The 19,665-nt window shown below is 49.0% G+C and overlaps 2 protein-coding genes across 2 annotated transcripts in view; one reads left to right on the plus strand and one right to left on the minus strand.

Annotated features, from left to right (window-relative positions):
* Positions 1-3,298: 3,298 nt before the first annotated feature.
* Positions 3,299-6,608, plus strand: DSTN (destrin (actin depolymerizing factor)). The gene is made up of 3 exons (XM_010145154.1): positions 3,299-3,606; positions 3,840-3,916; positions 5,200-6,608. Exons 1-3 carry the CDS (start codon positions 3,347-3,349, stop codon positions 5,307-5,309), a joined length of 447 nt encoding a protein of 148 aa, XP_010143456.1. The 5' UTR covers positions 3,299-3,346; the 3' UTR covers positions 5,310-6,608.
* Positions 6,609-11,308: 4,700 nt separating this feature from the next.
* RRBP1 (ribosome binding protein 1) overlaps positions 11,309-19,665 on the minus strand; it is a 19,972-nt gene continuing 11,615 nt past the window's right edge. The window contains exons 11-23 of the mRNA XM_010145155.1: positions 18,988-19,080; positions 18,573-18,665; positions 18,400-18,480; positions 18,211-18,300; positions 17,683-17,775; positions 16,105-16,176; positions 15,824-15,919; positions 15,316-15,399; positions 13,931-14,023; positions 12,990-13,073; positions 12,442-12,540; positions 11,787-11,930; positions 11,309-11,505 (exon numbers count right to left, since the gene is read on the minus strand). Of these exons, the coding sequence (XP_010143457.1) occupies positions 11,467-11,505; positions 11,787-11,930; positions 12,442-12,540; positions 12,990-13,073; positions 13,931-14,023; positions 15,316-15,399; positions 15,824-15,919; positions 16,105-16,176; positions 17,683-17,775; positions 18,211-18,300; positions 18,400-18,480; positions 18,573-18,665; positions 18,988-19,080 (1,161 nt within the window). The 3' untranslated portion in view covers positions 11,309-11,466. The remainder of the gene's footprint in view (positions 11,506-11,786; positions 11,931-12,441; positions 12,541-12,989; positions 13,074-13,930; positions 14,024-15,315; positions 15,400-15,823; positions 15,920-16,104; positions 16,177-17,682; positions 17,776-18,210; positions 18,301-18,399; positions 18,481-18,572; positions 18,666-18,987; positions 19,081-19,665) is intronic.

The following is a 19,665-nucleotide window of genomic DNA, read 5'->3' on the forward strand; positions in this document are numbered from 1 at the left end:
TAATAATAAATAGAAGTTTATTCTGTCATTACTGGTGGAGTGGAGGCTTCTCGATGGCTATTCTTCTGGACAAATCAGCAGAGACAGGTTAAAATGTTGACTGAGGACATGCATTTACGACTGTGGCATTTCTGGCATTTCTCTTTATTCCAGTGCTCTTAACAGTCATCCAGTTGCTGCCTTACACAGCGTGGTTGCAATCACCTTACAAGAAAAGCTGCCCAGGATTTGGGGTGGGTTTTTTTCTTTTTTAAGAGTGTTTATGAAGCCAGTCATGGCAGTACAAGCCCAGGGTTGAAGAGGAAGTCCTACAGTTAGAAAAGTTCCTCTTTTTGGAAGCAATTGCCCTGGGAGTTATTTCAACCTGTACTATAACACAGCTATAGTGTTTTCGGAGACTGAAAAAAAATCTGTGTTGACCCTAGCAATATAATGGCCAGTAATGTCAGCCTGGGTGCTGAGTCCAGGGGTTGTACAGCAGCTGTGAAAAGGAGTAGCACCAGTTATTAATAGCCTTTTGCTTTGGAAAGCTAAAAAATCCAGTTCTTGCTATTGTCCCTTCAGTCTCTGGTGAGCCCCAGTTATCAGCTGCAGTTTAACAGTGAATTTTGAGTTTCCAGACTAAATACTCTCAACATTTTTGGAATCTGAAATGAGTTGCCAGCAGAGTTCAGTTTCTTTATAAGGAAACAATTTGTCTCCTGACTTGGAGACATGTTTCTGGCTGTGCAGTAGCACAGCCATCTGCTCTTAACTGCACAGTTTGCATCAACATGCAGCTCTGTTGCTGCTGCTTGCTTCTGGCACTCTGCTGAACATTAACCTCTTCTCTCAAAGTTAACTTCGTGTCAACAGGATTTTGTGCAGGGGGATTAGTGGCTGTGGAGCCAAGATTCAACAAAAGGCAGATCTATGTGATGTGAACTGCTTTTATGCAATTACTAGACTCATTCTCATGCTGGTTCAGACTTTCTAAGTGTTTTCTACTTCAAATCTTGAGGATTTTGTGACTAAAAACTTTTAATGCCTCTTGTCAGCTACTGAGGTGCCATTAGTTAGAAGGCAAGCATCAGGGTGGAAAAAAAGATTGTCTTGAGTTCACTGTGATTTGTCCTTACTGAATGATGCAATAGTTCTAGTCACTGCACTGTTTGCTTTATTAGGGCAGCCTTGTTTTAAGAGTCTTCCCAGTGAGCTCTTGCCTACACCAACCACTGGGATGGGAGGACAAAGACCTTTATTCCTCGTTAGTTCTCAGTCATAGTGACAAAGTGCAGGTTCTCTGCCTGGAGGAGGTGACATAGGAATGAGTCACTTTGAGCAAAACTACAAACAGCAAGTCAAATTTATCCTGGAATAAGCTTTCTCCGCTTATTTTCTTTGCCTTCTTGGAGATATGCAGAAGGGTGGCTGCCTGCCAGGCAGCTGAGGCACAGTGACTTACTCCCTGTTCTCTTATCCCACAGAAAGTGCAAGGGATTCTGGATAGATTACCCCTAACAGACAAGCCATGCTTTGTCAATCCTGAGGGAGGTCCCCTTGTATTTGAGTAAATCCCTGAAGAGCACTGTTCTCCATGCTAGAGAAAAGGTTCTGTCTCAGGTTCACTGCTATAAGAGATTGCCCTGATTTTACATGCCCAGCACTTGGGAGATCTAGATGCTAAAATCCATGATAGTAGATTCTGCCAGCTCTGCCACCTCTCTTCACTGGGTTAGCAAAGTTGTGCCAGCCACTAGAATTTACAAAAGGAGAGGTGTCAATAGAAAAAAGGAGAATCTGGGCTGATCTGAGGTCCTGTATGGTAGGCATTGGTCAAGACTTTTAAAAAAATGTTAAGTAGTTGTCAGATCAATAACCATCTCTCAAGAACAACCTGTTTGAAAGCTTCTTCACCATTGATCTCCTTGGTTTTGTAGCTGAACTCTGCTTTTTTTTCAGAACACTTCCACTCTGACAAGGTACAATGTCTCCCACAAAAAGAGTCCATCAAGCACGTGTTTTGGGGCTGAGCTTAAGGAAGAATAAAATGAAGAACAACCTTTAGTCTTTTTCAGTTGCTATATTTCACATGATGCTTTACCTGACTGCTGACTGCTTGTGACAGTGATGTGTGGCAAGTTTGCACAGAGGGAGGAGGGTGATTTTCCTTCTGAGATAAGAATTGTTATATCTGAGGGTAATGTCACTTGAATTTGGAAGACCAAAAACCAGCAGGGAAAGAAGCAGTATTAGAAAGGAATCTCACTGTTTATGCTGCATGTAGCATTTTGAGCAGATAAATGAGTATAGGACAGGTTTCAATTTGGACTTCACTACTCTGGCCATGATGTCCTTCCAGCAGTGTCTGCTGGCCAGTATGGCTTCCCATATTTGCAGTATTCACTATTGCACAGTTGCTTTTAAGCTCTCCAACTTTTCTGCACTCTGAGGGGAAAAAAAAACTCAGATATAAATGCTTCTACCTTGCCATCTTTTTTTTTCTGTCCTCTTTATGCTATACAGCTGCCTTTAACATTAGATTGGTAATGCTGCATCTGCACCTTCTATTACAGCTCACACAGGGGGATACCACTAAGTTACTGGAATTTCCCATCAGATTTCAGGCAGGGGGAGGTGGGGATGGGGTGGGGATAGTTGAAAAGGCAGCTTTAAAAACTGATGGAGGAACTGCTGGGGAGTAGACACTAACTGGTAGACTAGCAATTTCCCCATTTAAAACACTGAATTCAGAGCAACTTCGGAAAGGTGACTTGTTCAGTTAAAAACTGTACCACTATAGTCCCGGTACCCCACCACATTTCTTTTAATCTGTAAACCAAATGCATGTGACAAGTGTGGAATTTGGCCATGTTTTACCTCAGTCTCTAAAGCTGCTAGCTAGTGTGCTAGAAATGGCTAGGCAATTCTGAACAGAAGACCCTTGCGGACTCAGTTGTCTAGCCAGCCTGAAATGGGTAACAAAATTAAGCTGCTGTAATGCCGAAGACTCTGTCGCAACTGCATCTCAGAGGACAAAGGAAGGGCATGTCTGTAAAGCTACCCGGAAACAATGTTCTCATATAAGTAGTATTGTGCTGCCTTTGGAATAGTTTTGGTTTGGCAGCTGACTGTGGGCAGCATCAAGACTCCAGATTCTTTGCTTGGCTTGGAAGGAGAGGTTTGCCTTGTTGGACAAAACTTTCAGGCCACTGGTGAATATTGCTTGTCTTCTAGCTTCAGATTTAAGGCAGCGGAGTAATGGAGTGGTGAAAATTTGCAGCGGTAGCCCTAAAGGTCTTTGCTCTTGCCTTTGCAGGCATCTGGAGTACAAGTTGCTGATGAGGTATGCCGTATCTTCTATGACATGAAGGTGCGGAAGTGTTCTACGCCTGAGGAAATTAAGAAGAGGAAGAAGGCTGTCATCTTCTGCCTCAGTCCAGACAAAAAGTGCATTATTGTGGAAGAAGGCAAAGAGATTCTAGTGGGAGATGTCGGTGTGACAGTTACCGACCCTTTCAAGCACTTTGTGCAAATGCTTCCCGAGAAGGATTGTCGTTATGCCTTGTATGATGCAAGCTTTGAGACCAAGGAATCCAAAAAAGAAGAACTGATGTTTTTCTTGTGGTAAGCCACAACTCACTTATTCATAACATGCAGTCCAGGCACTGTGGGTGAGGTCTCTGAGTGTTTGTATTGCCCAGGCTGGCAAGATGACAGGCTTAAAGTGAGCCAAACAGCCTGATGCCTGTATTCTCACCTATGAGACCTTTCACTTGTTCATAATCAATTGGAATGTTGTTTCTGTCTGTGCTGGATAATAAATGTCACTAATTACTCTTTTTGGTGTATCCCACTAGGGCACCAGAACAAGCCCCTCTCAAAAGTAAGATGATCTATGCAAGCTCCAAGGATGCAATCAAAAAGAAGTTTCAAGGTAGGTAACAAAGCTAATGCTTGGAGCTGTGCCACGCCCCTAGAATGCTTACGCAACAAGGCCTAACCGTTGGCTGATGGGTTTGGGGTGCTTTTTTTATTTTTTGAGATACTAGCGAGATGAAAACTTCACACGTGAAATGGCCTGTGACAGCTAAAATGAGCTGGATTTTTAGAAGCACTAGAACTGTGCTCAGGACAAGAGCAGACTTTGCAATGCGTGACACTATAGCTGTACTGTACAGAGCCACATCTGCACCATGCGGGCTAGCAACCATTAGATTCCTAACACGGAGCTGGGTTTTGTGCAGAGCTGCCTTGGTAGCAGTCGACTTTCAGCCTTCTAAAATACGCAATCTCATAAACTTACTGTGCTATAGTAGGAATTAACAATTCACTTGATTTAGAGATGCAGTTGTGATTTTTCTCGTTTCAAAAGGCACTGCATCTCCAGGTGGAGAAGCAAAGTTACGTTCAGCCTGCCAAGGCACCATTAACCAAGGAGTAAACACCTTGCTGCAGCATTCAGAAATTTCATGCTAAGTTGGTCATTACAGTGGCTCATAGCCAGAGAGCACTGCCCGCACCTTCAGTTCCTCGTGCTGTGCTGGGTCAATATCTCACAGCGTGACAGACTGACAGAATCATTGTGCAGCAGTGCCAGCCTATACAGGACAACTCACCCGGGGATGGGAACTACACAGAGAGACTGCTGCACATGTGGGAGTTGAGAAAAACAAACAAAAAAAACCCCTGAAGAAATTCTGCTTTCTCCACATAAGGCAGGCTTGGGTTTGGCTCCCTGCTCTTCAGGAAGAAAAAAAAATAGAAACCACTGTTGATTCCTAGACCAGTGAAGTCTTTCTGGTCTCTGCATCTCAGGTTCTCACTCTGATTCTTTTACCCACCTCTTCAGAGCCAGCATGAGCTGACTCAGCCACCTTAGTGTGCTTGTGCGCAGCTCCCTCACCTGCCATATCCAAGGTAGCACTAGAAATGAGAGATTCACTCCTAAGATAGCTTGTAATGAAGAGGCTAACAGTCTGAGCACGGATCTCGTGACAGCTTTCTCCGTGATATTTCTGCGTTGATAGCTGGTGTGTAGTCAGAAGTCTCCTGTGACCTATTGGGGTGGGGGAAGACCATCCAAATGCCTCAGCTAAGGCAGGGCTTTGCTTGAGAGACCGGATTGCTGCTTCTAATATTACTACCAAGTATGTTTCTTTGATTGATGACTAGCATGTTTAAATACTACATTATTGAGTGTTTTGCCTCTTTTTTTAGGCATAAAGCATGAATGCCAAGCAAATGGGCCAGAGGACCTCAACCGAGCTTGCATTGCTGAGAAGCTAGGAGGCTCCCTAGTCGTAGCTTTTGAAGGAAGTCCTGTGTAGATGTCATACAGTGCCACAACTCTACAAGCATTCCATGTTTTAATATATCAGTCATGTAAAGCAACCATTCTAGGCAAGGGTTTCACTAACTGTAGGGAAGCTGTCTTGTAGAATAAAATAGATTTTGGAGATGTAGCTCGTATGTACAAATGACCCTAAATAAATCAAGTCTAAGGATTTATCTTGGTGTATTAATATTTGCATTGGTTGTCCAGCCCAATACGGTCCCCGATGGATTTAACACTAAAGGTCTCAAAATTTTTGTCTAACACAGCAGCATATCATGGGAAGAAAGGTGGGGAAGGTGAGAACAATCTGGCTCATGTTCTTACTTTTCCAAAATGTAACAAGAAAAATTCAGTCAGTCTTTTTGAGGCTACGGGCCAAATTGCCAAACTCAAACTTTTCCCCTGTAACCATTTAATACAAAACTTAAGATGTGTAGTTAAAGTTAGGCTAAAGCAACCTGTTGGCACCAAAACTGGGTTAAACTCTTAGTGCTTGCAGTTGCAGAGCAGTACTAATAAAGGCCAATTCTGAAGTTAAATAGAGGTAAAATAGACACTTTTCTGGAGAAATAGTCCTAACCCACTCTTGTAAACTCACAATGCAGTAATATTTAAAGGTTCACTTGGTCTGTAGGTTCCATTTTCTTGTTATGAAGTGTCTTGAGGTCTCTTCCAGCCTGATTCTATAAAAATTGCTTTTCTAATGACATAGTTTAATTTAGAGCTACCTTTGTTTCTCTAATACATACTTACTAGTGGATCGGATGCTTCTGAAGCTTTTACAAATGCAAATTCCTGTATCGGAGCTCTCCAGCTGTGAGTAGTACAATGAGAAGGAGCCACATCTTAAAAAGTGGTATTCTTAGCCCCAGTCTTTGGTCACTTGGTCCATTTGTCCATAATTATTGATTTAACTTAGAACCAATCAGCCTAACTAATGTGGCTTGATCTGGGCTTTCTGTCTGTTAGCTTCTTTAATTCTGTAGAAATGCATGGAATTATCACCTACTAGAAAGTTTGACCTGAAATGCCTTTTGTATGGGGTGGGGGGGTAGAGAACATTCCTGTGCCAGCTACAGAGATCTTAAAAGCTTCCATGTTTCACTGGTGGTTGATTAAAGCTGTTTCCTTTGTGTAATGTGTACATGGGAGTTGCATAGAGTTTTCCTGTATGTCTGTAGAGAAAAAAAAAAAACAAAAACAAACCAAAACCCTTAGCCTCCAGTGCGTTACTGTGATATGTTCTGTGCGTGCCAAATTCATATGGCCTAAATAAATGGGGTTTCCCTCCCCTGGGTCAGTGACTGATTCCTCTCCAGCTTCTGGCTTAGCCCTGGGGCTAGCACTGCTGGCTGAGCATGCTGGTGCCCGCGTGAGCCAGGGGAGCTGGCTGCACCTACAGACACCACCCTGTGCTGCTCGCAGGGAAGAAAGCATGGGGGGAAACAGACTCCAAGGAGGAACTGGTGGAGACGAGGGAGTTGGGGGGAAATCGCGTTCATCTGTCTGCAGAGTGTGCTGCCTTCCTTGGCCCCGCACCCCCCTCACAGCGGAGCCAGCCTCCTGAAGGCACTAGGTCCCTAACAGCACCTTGTCTCTGCTATTAGGCTGTGGACCCGAATTTCCATGGGGGGGGGAGTTTCCTGGGAAACATCTCATATTTGCAATCTGAGTGAGTAAGAAAGACAAACCCAGCATGTGGCAGCTGTTTTGTGCTGCTTTCCCTGTAAAAACTGAGGGAGCTTTCTCTGCCCGGCCCGTTGAAGCACAGACAGTTACAGGCTGCCCCTTTCTCTGTGAGCTCTTGCCAGATGTGCTGGGACAGAAAGCTGTACTGTCCACGCAGCTCCTCAGAACAATGTGCTACCCTGGTTTATCTGTGGGGCCAGGGGAATAACGGTCCATTACCTAACTCAGCATGTGCCCTCTCTGGCCATGCTGCATGGTTAAAACCTTTAATTAAAGGCAGGCATTGACTGACTGCTCTAACTTGGCACCCAGGCGGGTCACAGGCTTGGGAGTACAAGGTTCTCCTATGCTGAGAGGCCCACCGGAGCAAAGAAAAAGCAAACTGGCCTGGTTTCTGCTGGTGCCTTTAACCAGTGTTTCAATCAACTCTGAGCTCACCCAAGTGGGTAATTGCCCTCATAAACGGCTCCTTGGCTGGGTGTCTGCAGTGCTGGTTTCTGTCCAAAGTCCAGGTTGAGATAAGGAAACTGATGTGACACAGCGGGAGTGGTGCTGCTTGGTAAACAAAGGGAACTCCCAGCCAAGAGTCAGCTGATTGATAACTAGTGCCTTCAGACTCCAGAGTCTTCAAAGAGATGTTGAGCCCGGGCGACACTGTGGTGGACCTCTGCCTGGGATTTCCTCCCTTGGGTAGCAGGTGGAGCAGGAGACCCTGCAAAGGGGGAAGGATGTCAGACCTGGAAGGTAGGAGCACAGTTATCACAACGTGAAAGGGCCCTCAGAGCAGGGACTTGGGTTCAAATGCCTTAGGTCCAGGACTTCTGGGAATGAGATGTCTGAGGTGGCACTTCGGGCTTTTGCTAGGTGTTGTCCCACCGTTTAAGAGTATCTAAGAGGCTTTGGCTGCTTTTGGGACCCTCACAGCAAATCCTGAGGTATTATATTGGCCTCTCTGAAAGAGTACTGCACTCCAGGGCTGGCAGTAACTCTTCACCTTCAGAAGTATAACACTTCAGACTTGTCCATGTCATGGAGTAAGTGGGACAAACTTCACCCATCATCTCCCAAGGCTGGGTGTCCTGCAGTAAGAGGGGATGACAGGCACAGGAAGATGTTTCCTCCTGTGACTCTTTCAAATCCTTTCTGTTAAACGTTTCTCCCAAATCACCCAGACCTTCTGAAAAGGCAAGGCAAGCAAAGAGAGAGCGAGGGGGAGACAAGATGAGCACTACTTCCTATAGCTTGGCTGGTTGCTGGGAAGAGAAGATCCTTTAACAGGACTACATGAGAAAAGAGGTGAAGGGGTTCAGGTGACTGGGCACAGCTCAGAGCCACGCAAACTCAGCAGGACTCCAGCTCGGGTAGCACAGCTTGGCTGCAGCAAGAGCAGAGCTGCTAGAAACGTTTTCAAGCCTATGAAGTTCCCAAAAGCCATTGTTTTCTGTTACACAGGGGATAAGATGAGACTAGAAGATGCAGCCTAGTAGTTCAGTCCTGAGCACAAGCAGCAGATGGTGTAAACATGATTTAGCTGCTCTAGCAAAGGTGAGCTTGAGTGTCTAAGCTGTGGCTTAAGCCTACAGTACCCAGGCTGAGCAGTAACTCCAGCCATGCTGAAATCAGCAGAAGGAGCCAGCATTCCCATCCAAAATCACCCCAGCTGGGTGATCACTTGATCTGTATCGATTAAAGTACCTGCCTACAGCACCCTGACCCCTGATTGTGCCTGCCCTGAGTCACAGGCTGACAAACAACACACCGACTACCTGCCTGGAGGAAAGGAGATAACCCTTAGTAGAGCCCACAGCTGCCCAGTGGGTGGACAGACACAAATATGTTGTAAAACCCCACCAGGTCGTGGAAGAGCAGGGGCTGGGCACTCCTCAGCCCTGTGTGCTGGTGGGCAGGGCTCGGGTTTCTCCTAGCTCCTCAGAATGCCCTTCCCCTTCATCAGAATGCCAAGAGAAGAAAAAACACCAGCGATGCCACTCTAGGTTTTGAAAAGTAAGCTAAATATCTTTCCCATGGGATTTTTTTTCAGCTTTGCTTCACAAGCTCAGCCCTTCTTTTTCTTCCTAGAATGGCCAGCTCAGTGACATGTCCTGGAAGGGCACCATGTCCTCCCACACTGAGGGCACTGAATCTGCACCTTTTGGAGCCCCATCCAAGCCCACCTGCCCCGTGTGCACTCAGGATGCTGGTCACCCTCCTTGCATTTGCTGGTTCAGGGGCTCTGTTACTGCTTGTGTTAACGCCTGGGTATCTATCTGCTCTATTTTGCACAAGAGCTTAAAGGAAATCATTGTTGCGAAAGCAAAAAACTGAAAAACCAAAGGATTGCATCACTTAGCACCTGCTGCTACTGATGGCTCTCTGGGGATGATGACCACTCTGACACATGCAACAGCTCACTCCAGCCTGGGGGTTGGGTGCACGGTTTTTTTCAATCCTGGTAAAATCCAGGCGTTCCCTCATTTCTGGGGCTCTTAAAAGCCAAAAGGTATAGGCCAAAGCATGCTGCTCTGTGGCTGCTCTATGGCGAGAGACGATGCTGCCAGCGGTCCTTGGTTCATGAGGTCCTCCCCATGCGCCATGAAAGCCAGAACAAGAAACTGAAGGCTGATCATGGCTGCAGGGCAAAGGTCTGCTTACCAAGTCTGTCCCTCTGTCCTGGAGAGAGGGGCCTGCCCGATCGCAAGGTGACTGCAGGATGTGCTGCTTAGGCACATGCAACAGCCTTCAGGGCTGGGAGGGGTTGGGGAGAAGCAGCAGCGGGGCTTGTAATGAGCATACGGGGTCTCAGCTGCCATGCAAGAGGCCAAGGCCACGACCTCACAAGGAGTCACAACGCTCTGGCCAGGTGCGAGTGCCATCACCTCACATCCTGTGAGGCACTTGCATGTACAGGCAGGCACTGAGCGATGGGTGTCACCAAGCCACCCACCAAAAGTGGGGGGGGGCGGCTGCAGATGGGAGGCAGGGTGTGCGCGTGCCCCCAAAGGTGCTCAGCCCATTTCTGCAAGGAGCATTGTGGGGCTTAGCACATACGTGTGCCCTGACTTCTGGGTGCAGCAGTGCCTACTCCACCTCAGCCAGCAAAGCCTCGGCAAGCCTCAGACCAAAGGGTGGGAGGCGGGTTTGGGGTGGGGGGTGTGACTCTCAGCTTGCCACTTCCTCAGCCAGAATTCAGCATGACCTTCCCTGCTTTCTTGTCTGCTCAACGATGGGTCACACACCTCTTTGCCACCCAAGTGTGATTTGCACATGCCTTAATCATCACAATGCTGATGAGGGGACAGGGCTTGTGTTGGCTCAGTCTCACCTGTGTGAGTCTCACCTGGTGTCTAATACAGAGGTTGAGCACATACTGCCTTCCCCAGGAACAAAATGGAGGTAGGTCTGTCCCTTCCCAGCCTTGGCTCTTTGCACATCCCAGAGGCACCGAGCACTTCAGGGGCCTTTTTCCCCCTCTCTCAAATCCTGCTGCTGTCAGTGCCAGGCTCAGCAGCTTTATTAGGGGGAGACAGGCACTGAGCCATCACATGGCCTCTGCCACTTCCTAAGAAACCAGCTTAGGAAAAAAAAAAAAAGATGACAGAGGGGAGGAAAACAAAAAAAAGAGAAAAATAATTAAATAGGAAAGCTGTAGGAACAGGAGAGCAGACGACTGGGCAGCCTGGCAGTGACCAGGCACCACCATATCCCCCACTGCCCCGCACAGGTAGCTGGGTGTGCACCACTGGCCCGAAAACATGGGACTGGAAGGAAAAGTTTATCTCCTTTGCTTATATTGAAGAAAAAACAGAAGGGATGGCTTTTCCAGCACAGCAAGGAGAATAAAGGATCTGCTCCTGGCCAAAGCAGTGTCCTTCTTCAGTAACCCCAAAGACATGCCTGGCCTACAAACCTAAAAAAAAATTAAAAAATAATAAGAAAAATAAAGGACAAGCTCTTTTCACTATGTCATTTTAATTGCATCAACACCCAGAAATACACAAAAGGATACGTGCCAAGAGCCACCCCTCAAAGAGAGGCTTCCTTCCATGGTGGGTCTTACTTGCACACTTCTTTCACTCAAAAAACCAGCCAAAACAAAAAACCCATATATAATAGTAATTGCACTGGTTGATGTACAAACAGAGTCTTCCCTTTCCACACATTCATGGGTCTGCTGCAACAGCAGGGTGAAGCTCCGGCACCTGCCCCAGTGCAGCTGGTGCGGCTCCCTGGCGAACAAACTGTTGTACAAAAGAGCATGAAGAGTTCCTTACAAACGTACACCTGCGAAGTTTACTGGTTGGAGGTTTTTCGTATTTTTTTTTTTTTAGTTTCAAAACTAAGCTTTGGGTAACTAATGGCTTGTATCTCTTATCTACAGTAAATTCAGCATATATTTTTATTTTTAGGAATGTGTAAGGCATTTTGGTAAGTTGAATGGCAAGGTCCAGGTCACAGACTTGTCAAACTGAAGTCCCTTCCTTCGAACGGTCCTCTTCCCCCTGGAGAAGGAAAAACAGAGGTGAGTTACTCAGCTGGGTCTCAACCCTGATCTCATGGCAACTCAAGCACCAAAGCATTTCACAGATGTGCCAGGTCCTGCCTTCAGGGAAGGAAGAACCATGACCACCATCTGATGTGGTTCCAGGGCTTCCCAAAAGCAACCCAGATGGCTTCTGGCAGCAAGTGCCACCTTGCCTCTCATTTTAAACCACCGCCTGAGGTGCACTTCCCCATGGCCTCCAGCAGTGTCAAGGGGAGGGATGGCTGTGGCCACAAGTACCGTTTCCTGAAGACGTTCTCTCAACTTCTTCACTGTTTCTCTCTCTTTGGCCAGTTGGTCCTGGGTAACCTTCAGTAGCTCCTGTAGTTTGGTTGCTGCCTGGCCCAGGTCCTTTGTTAATTTTTTTTCTTTTTCAAGTCTTTCCTACATGAGAGTCAAAAGAAGACACGTGCCTGAGCCTCCCTTTATGTCTGGTGATCTTCCCCCCTCCAGAATACCTCAGGTCACCTTGTAGTTGCACCAAGCCACCTCAGTGGCTACAAGCCAGAGGAGCACCCAGCTCCCACCTTGCCACAGTAGTCAGGTGTCACCTCACCAGCTACAGCTCACTCCGGCTCCCTGGAGATGCCACGGGCCGAGCGAACCTTAGGGAGCAGAACAGTTTCCTAATACACGGAAAGCCTAGCCTGCTAGAGTGATTGCTCAGAGCACTGCCCTTACCTTGCCCAACACAGATGAAGTGGCTGTGACTTGCACCCTGCTGTCCTCCTTGGAGCTCACAGCCAGCCCCAGGCAGGGAGCAACCTGCAGAGTAACAACCTACCTTGCCCCACCTTCCCCAAAAATAATAAATCATGTCCTTAGTCCCGCTTGGACATGGCTTTTGCTGTCTCGGCTGAACACCAAGCACAAGGGAGCAAGGCAGCCAAATCACCTTGAGATGCTGGGCCTCCTCTGTGTCTGAAGCTACTGCATTTTCAGCCAGTCTCAGCTCTTCCAGCTCTGCTTGCAAACTGCACGCTGACTTCTGGGCCTGGAAGGGGGACACATATCAATAAGCACACAAGCTAACGGTGGGAAGCACCTCCAGGATCCTGTCCTGTACAGCCCCTGGTCCCCGGTGGGTCTGCCTCGGGTGAAGAGTTACAGAGCCGCTGTCAGATACCTGGATGCTAAACGCAATGCATTGCTTTTGCTGATGCAACTCCCACAGGAAGATGGCATTTCTCACCAGAAGCAGCATGAAACCCAGCTAAAGCTCTTAGCCCTCCAGGGAAAGTGCTGGCAAAAAACATGGGTGGACTGGAAGGGGACAATTCAAGGGGCCAGCAAAGCACGTGGGCTTAGCACAGATGCTGCAGGAAGTTCTTCAGATGTGAGGGAATGTGGAAAAATCTTCAAGTTAATTCTTCAAATTAATTCTTGGGCTTCATTAGTAGGCAAGAACCCATAAAGGCTTGTATCCTCCTCACCAGCACCTACCTCCTCAAGCTCCAGTGCCAACTTTTGCCGCAGCAGTTGCTCCTTTTCCACCAGCATTTCATTTTGTTCCAGCTGGGTCTTCAGCTGTGTTGAGAAAAAGGCAAAACACCCAGAAATAAAATAAAATAAAAAAATCCCAAGGGATGAGATAGCAGGGACATCACCAGGAAAGCAGAAGAAATGAAAACTGATGCTTTCCCTAAGGCACCAAAGGGCAATAGGTACTGGCATCCCCTCTCCACACAAAAGCCAGGAGGGTGCCACTGGCGAGCCTGGCGCTTGACTTTGCATTGCCAAATTTTGCCTGGCTCCTCAGTCAGCACCAGCTGGGACTTTGGATGAGAGGCACCCCATAGTGCAGGTCCCTGTGCCCGGGATGAGGCTCCACACAATGGGATTAAGAAAAGAGACAAAGCCCAGCTCGTAGCAGCACGGTCACCAGGGAGAGGCATTAGCCGGAAAGGGAGCAGCCGCTGCTAGCACCCTCAGCCCGGCTCCAGCAAGATTTACAGAGCCTCTGTAATCCCAATTCCCACCATCTGGGAAGGGATCCTGGCACAGCTTTGTCAGGTTGTCCCCTTCCTTTGAGGGGACACGAAACCAACAGAGCATCATCGTGTGGCAGCGTTGGCCCAAAGGCTTGCAGCCTGCCCTGCCTGCCTCCCCCAAAATCCTGCCGGCCTGATGCCACGATGGAGGGCTCTCCAGGGGAACAGCCTGGCGAAAGCCAGCTGGTGACATGTTCCCAGCAGGAACAGGACGCATAGTTGAAGGGACGGGAGGTTGGCTTCCCCCCAACACACAGGATGGGAGACAACACAGCCGTGAAAGCCCTGAGCAAAGCCACATGTGGTTCTCCATGCAGTTAGAGACAGCGAGACAGGACAAGGGACATGGTTAAGGGTCAGCACCTCCATGGGCAGCAGTCTCACTGCCCTAACCTCCAAAGGCACAGGCTTGCTTGGGTCAGCTTGTAACCCCACTACTTCTCCATCCTGTACATGGCTCTTCATCTCACTCAGCTGCTGCCTGAGCTGGAAGGAGGACCAGCAAGCCTGGCTCAGCTACACATCCCTGCACTGCAGCTGTTACAAGACCCACAAGGACCTATAAAGTTTGCTGGCTTTTTTGCTTGCATACAAGCTGAAACTTCTTGGAAATAGCCTCAGTTTCTGCTAGATGCAGGATGGTGGTACCTAACCTGGGCAGCCTGAGGCATGGCAGCTCCTAGGGGTGCGGAGCACATGCTCGTGCCTTGTCTGCCCACCTTTGATCACTCAGCACCTGGGTTTAAAGCCACTGCTGAGGGTTTGCACTAACATAGTTGAGGTGTTAAATAAAGCAATTGAGGTAGGGTGGAAGGTCCCATTTGGCCATCGATCACAGCTGGGATGGCTGGGGAGGCAGTTACTTGAACATCCCTCCCCTCCTCCCGATTAACCACCCCACCCCCCACCATCTACCAGAGCTCCATCCTGCATTGCAGCACCACCACCAGCCAAGCAGCAAAGCCAACAGCCTGTCTTGGCCAGAAGAAACAGAAGGTCCCTGGATGAACGTAAATGCATTCCACACTTAAAAGAGCCTGCCCATCTAATGAGATGAAGGCTAATGATGACCCTGTACCACGTTCCCTCTAGAGCAAGTGGCTGCATTGGCTCGCTGAGTGAGCTGGACAGTAGCAGCTGCAAGGCTGGGAAGAATCACAGCACCCAAGGGAAACCATACTCCTGGCTCGCTTCGCTCCAGAGTGGCTCTGCAAGTCACTGGTGCCACCAAGGATTTTAAAAACAATCTCTTCAGCTTCTCACCATCAAAGTATGGATTTAAAAACAAAAGCCCTCAAGGTTTTGGCAGGTCTGTTAGCTCTTCTGGCCCAACGTTCCAGTTCTCTCCCCCACTTATGTCCCCCATCCTTCAGCTCCACGAGCAAATCCTACACACGGGTTGCACAGCCTCAGTCCTCCCATCTGGAGGTGGATGCTTAAGGCACCCAAACCCCTGCCTCAGCATGCTGTTGGGGTAACCAATGTCCAGTGGTAGGGAGGCTGGGTTTTACTTCTACACACCAGCTAGCTCAAGCCCTGCTGCCCTTCCTTCCTTCCCATCCACATCAAGGGAAGAAAGGCAGGCAAATAAAAATCTCCTCCTGGGTCTCACAACATCCCCTCTGAAAGACAGGTGAATCTGGCATCCCACAGCACCAGGATTCCCTGTGCTGGCTGTGCCTTCCTCCCCTCCACAAACCCAAAGGGAGGATGCCAGCCCCACAGCTGGGTTTGCCAACTGGCCTCAGGCAGAACAGCTCCAGAGGGCCCTCCCTTACCAGGAACAGCTCCTTGCTCTGCTTTTGCGTTTCCATCTTTGCTGCCTCCAGCTGCTCCTGGGACTCTGACAAGAGCTGCCTCAACTGTTCAGAAGGAACAGAAAAAAAAAAAGAGGTAAATTATGCTCTTTGCTTTGGAGCTCTTTCCTTTGGCCCAGGAAAGCATTTATACGTGGTAACATTTCAAAGAGGCCATGGTGGCATCACTTGCTAACTTGCCTGCTGATGCCTGCTCAGATAGAGACAGCCGTGAGACAGAAATCCTACACGCCACTGAGGACAGTGGACAGCATCTCCACACAGCTCTCCCTGACCCACCACCTTGCCAATGGTCTTCTGAATTTAGGTGTCTGCAACCCAGACTGGAGCAAACACCTCCATCCGTTTTTGACTGCTTTGCAAAGCTGCAGCTCCCCAGGGCATTCCTCAAACCCCCAAAACACAGATGGGTGGTGAGTTCTTCTTAGAAGAAAGTAGCAGTTAAGAAGGCACTGGCTGCCCCACTTACAACTTCAACTTCTTTTGTGTATTTTTGGCGTTCAGAGCTGGCTGTCTCCAAGTGATTTTCCAGTTGCGTTTCCAGAAGAGAAGTGTATTCCTTTAGCTGGATTAAAAGGGAGGAAAGCAGGAGGGGGTTGATTCATTGAGGTCCAACGCACCTCAAACATCCCTTGGTCCAAGTCTGCTTTCCCCAAGGCAAGTCAGGAGGTGAGTCCTGACTCAGCCCAGGCCACACACATGCATCTGGCACATGTGCAGGGACATTCTCACACACCAAAAAAACTTTACCTGATCTGTGCTCTGCATATCTGCCTTCAATTTCTCCACCATGTCTTCAAGGGATTTCAGCTGGAGTTGTGACTAAGCCAGAAAGGATCAGAGAAGGTTAGTGCACAGTGTCTCACGTGGACACTGAGCACCCTTTGTTCAACTAAAACCCAGCCAGTGTTTCACTCCCACCTCTCCCACTCCATGCTGTACCCAAGCGTGAAAAAGACCTGACACTAAAGCAGAGCTCCACAGCCTGCAAGGCAGAAGCTCCTCTTCCGAGGGAGGACTAGTCCAATAGGCCAAGGACATAAATTGTGGTGCAAGCTTTTGCCTGCAGGACTTCAGCTGGCTGTAGTCAGCTTTCAACACCCAAGAAACTGGCACCAGACTCAGTCCAAGTTTCCTACTGAAAGCACCTTTGGTTTGGAAGCTGCAAGGCAGACACTCCAATGAGGTGTCCTGGGCTATTAGGAGGAACCAAGCTATCACAAAAAGCCTGGGGTTTGCATTTAAACATGGATTGATTTTTGAAGAGGACTCCATGGTTGCTGAATTTTTTGGAAAGGTAGTCACCTCTTCTCCACACAGAGGCAAGACTGCTCTGAGACCTGACCTAGCCACCAGACCTTCATCCCATCACAAACATCCTGTTGCCAGCACACCACCAGCAGCCACATCATCCCCGTGCAACCCTACACCAGCCCTCAGCAGTGCAGGCACTGCAGGAGCCAGCAACAGGCTAAGAAATCAAAGATCTCTTGTACAAGAGCTCCCCTGCCTCCCTGTAGCCCCACTTAACTTCAAAACTCTGTGTGATGGATGGGAAGCAGGCAGGCCATGGGAATTAGCTTCATTTCAGTTCTACATTCAACAGGGCGGTGGTAACTGAAGGGAACTTTGCAGAAAAGGCATGGCCAGCCAGGTTTTGCTAGAGTCCAGGTAAGTCATGAGAGCTCATGAAACATGCTCCCCACCAAACTGCACAACTCTGGCAGCTGCTGGCTAGCTTTGTAACTAGCAAGAGCAGTACCCAGAGCTAGACAGACAGCTGGACCCAAACCTACGTGCAGTACGTGCTTTGGACCTCCTTTCTGAAGGCTCAATGAATGCCAAGGTCAACCCAGGTTTTGAGAGCAAGCCAGGTTCCTCTGAGAATGAGAGTCTAAGAGCCCTGCACGTGCTGTCCTCCCATCAAGCCAGTGCCCACCAGAAGGGCTCAGTCCAATTCCCAGGCATCGCAGCTTGGATTACTGAAACAGTGACGTAGTTTTCCCGCTAGCGTGCCTGAACTAGGGAGCTACAACAATTCCTCTAGCTCCACTGGCAGGATCTAGGCACACACCAGCCAGGGAGTTGGGATCCGGGAGGAAGAGAGACTTAGTTCCTACATGAGGTGGGCTTCTTGTCTGCTAGTCTGGCGACAGGAGGGGTGGATTTGGGGAGAAGATAATGTCCCTGTATCTCAGAGTTCAAGGTTGGCAGGAATAGTTAGTGTCACCATCCGATTTATAGCCAACAGCACCTCTGCTCCTGTAAGTCCAGCTCCACAAGCCTTTGCAGACAAGCAACAAACCCAGGTGTGCCCCAAACACGCACCTTTTGGAGTTCCTCTTCAGACACCTTGAGCTTTGCTTTCCACACCTGTTCCTCCTCCTCCACGCTCTTCTGTAGGTTTCGCAGCATCCCTTCCTGTTGGCAAAGCCTCAGCTGAGCCCTCCAGTCCTCCAGAGCCGAGCACTGTCAGGGCTGGAAGCCCTGGCATACCCAACGCTTCTCCAAGGATTTGGGCCAAAGAACAGGTGACAGAACTAGGTGCCCAGAGTGGGGCTAGGGGCTCACAGCAGGTAGGCTGGCTTAACCACCTGGCTCATCAGAGGCTTGCTGTGTCACCTCCCACCACCACCAGGGTGGTGGGAGGTTTCCAGCACAATTAGGCTGCAGAATATCTCTAGAAATTCAGGCTTCTCTGCTTCCCCTGTCTCACTGGCAAATAATCTACACATCAGCCCCCCAGCGTACTGTGGGATGCCCACGATGAGCCCACAGGCAGCCTGGGTGGCCAGAAGACCTCTCACAACATACTTCTAGTGACAGACCAACGCAGCACAAAGGGCTGCAACTTACCGTCTCTGCAAGAATAGTTCTGTACTGCTCACATTCTGCTTGTAAAGTGCATTGCGCTTCCTCTGCCTCTTTCAGTTTAAGTGCCACATCCTGAAAGGAGAGGGAAGGGATAGAGAGAGAGGTGAGGAAAAGGAACCAGTGGCCTTCAGGCACTCCCCCACCCCTCCACTTTCCAGCCTCTTCACTTACTGAGGCCTCTGCTGTTATCACGTGCTGCTTTAGCACATGCACAGTCTTCTCCTTAAACTCTTGTAGCCACGTGTCATAATCCTGAGTTTCAAAAAAGAGGACAAGAAATAAAAAAGGTCTGTCCTTCCCCGATGGCAGAGGCTCTACAGGGGCCTGAGAAAGCCTGTGCCCACCTGCTGCGAGGACACGATGACTTCAGGAAGGGCAGAGAGCAGCGTCTGCTTGGTTTGTGTCTGAAGCACGTCCAGCTGTTGGGCCAGCTCTTCCTGTAAGAGGGACAAACTGGCATGGGATGGAGGTCTTGGGTGCCTGCTGACTAGGCTGCCAGTACCAGTCCTGCTTTTCTTAGGGGTCATCTGGCACAGCAAAACCAGCAACAGAGAAAACAGTTGCCACTGAGAACCATCAAACTGTCCCTCCTGGGTCACCCATTCTCCCAGTTCCCTGACCATGATCCACATCATGGAGAAGCTGGCAGGAGGGCTGGGTCAGCACTGCTCCTAACAGGAGGCAGGGAACCCAGGGCAAACATCTCTGGTGGCTCAGGGAGGCTGAGGCATCCCTGCTAGAGAGAAATGCCAGACTCACCTTTGCTTTTGTAGCAGCAAGTAGTTTTTCCTCACATGCCTTCTCCACCGTGGTCAATGCTTCCATTGTTTTCCAGTTCTTCTCACGAAGGTCCTGCCAAGAGACAGATATGCCCACATACAGAGAGCAATTAGCCACACGTCACGCTGAAAGCCACCAAGCTGCTTGTCGGCACTGCAGAGGATTTCAAAGCTTCCTCTCAGGAAAGCGGGCAGCAGCCCATCACTTTTGTCAAGGATCTTCCACCCCACTGCCCATGCACACCACTTTCCCCTCTATCCTTGCAGTGGCCTATGGCACCACATCACTCAGGCAGTGGCACTGAGGGAGCAGAGCAGAGCTGGATGGAGGCATGAGCTACGGAAGTGGCCCTCAGGATGCGCACAGCTGCCTAGAGAGGACACAGGCCAAGTGGAGGGCTGCAAGGTTGCCTCAACACAACTGATATCACCTTGTAATAGAGGGATAAGGGACAGAGGAGCAAAGAGGTGTGAGGTACCTCTACTCAGGAACTGCCTTGGTCCTGCCAGGGTAGAGTCTCCCTGGCTTACAAGGTCCTACACCTCTCAAGAGAACAGAGGACAGACACCTCCACCCACACAGCCCATACCCTGCTGCAGCTCATTAGCTCTAGTTGTGTAGCCTGCCGGGGAATTCCTACTCTCCAGCAGGTGCAGG

The sequence above is a fragment of the Buceros rhinoceros genome, unplaced genomic scaffold (assembly GCF_000710305.1).
Source record: "Buceros rhinoceros silvestris isolate BGI_N320 unplaced genomic scaffold, ASM71030v1 scaffold28751, whole genome shotgun sequence".
Classification (NCBI taxonomy): Eukaryota; Metazoa; Chordata; class Aves; order Bucerotiformes; family Bucerotidae; genus Buceros; species Buceros rhinoceros.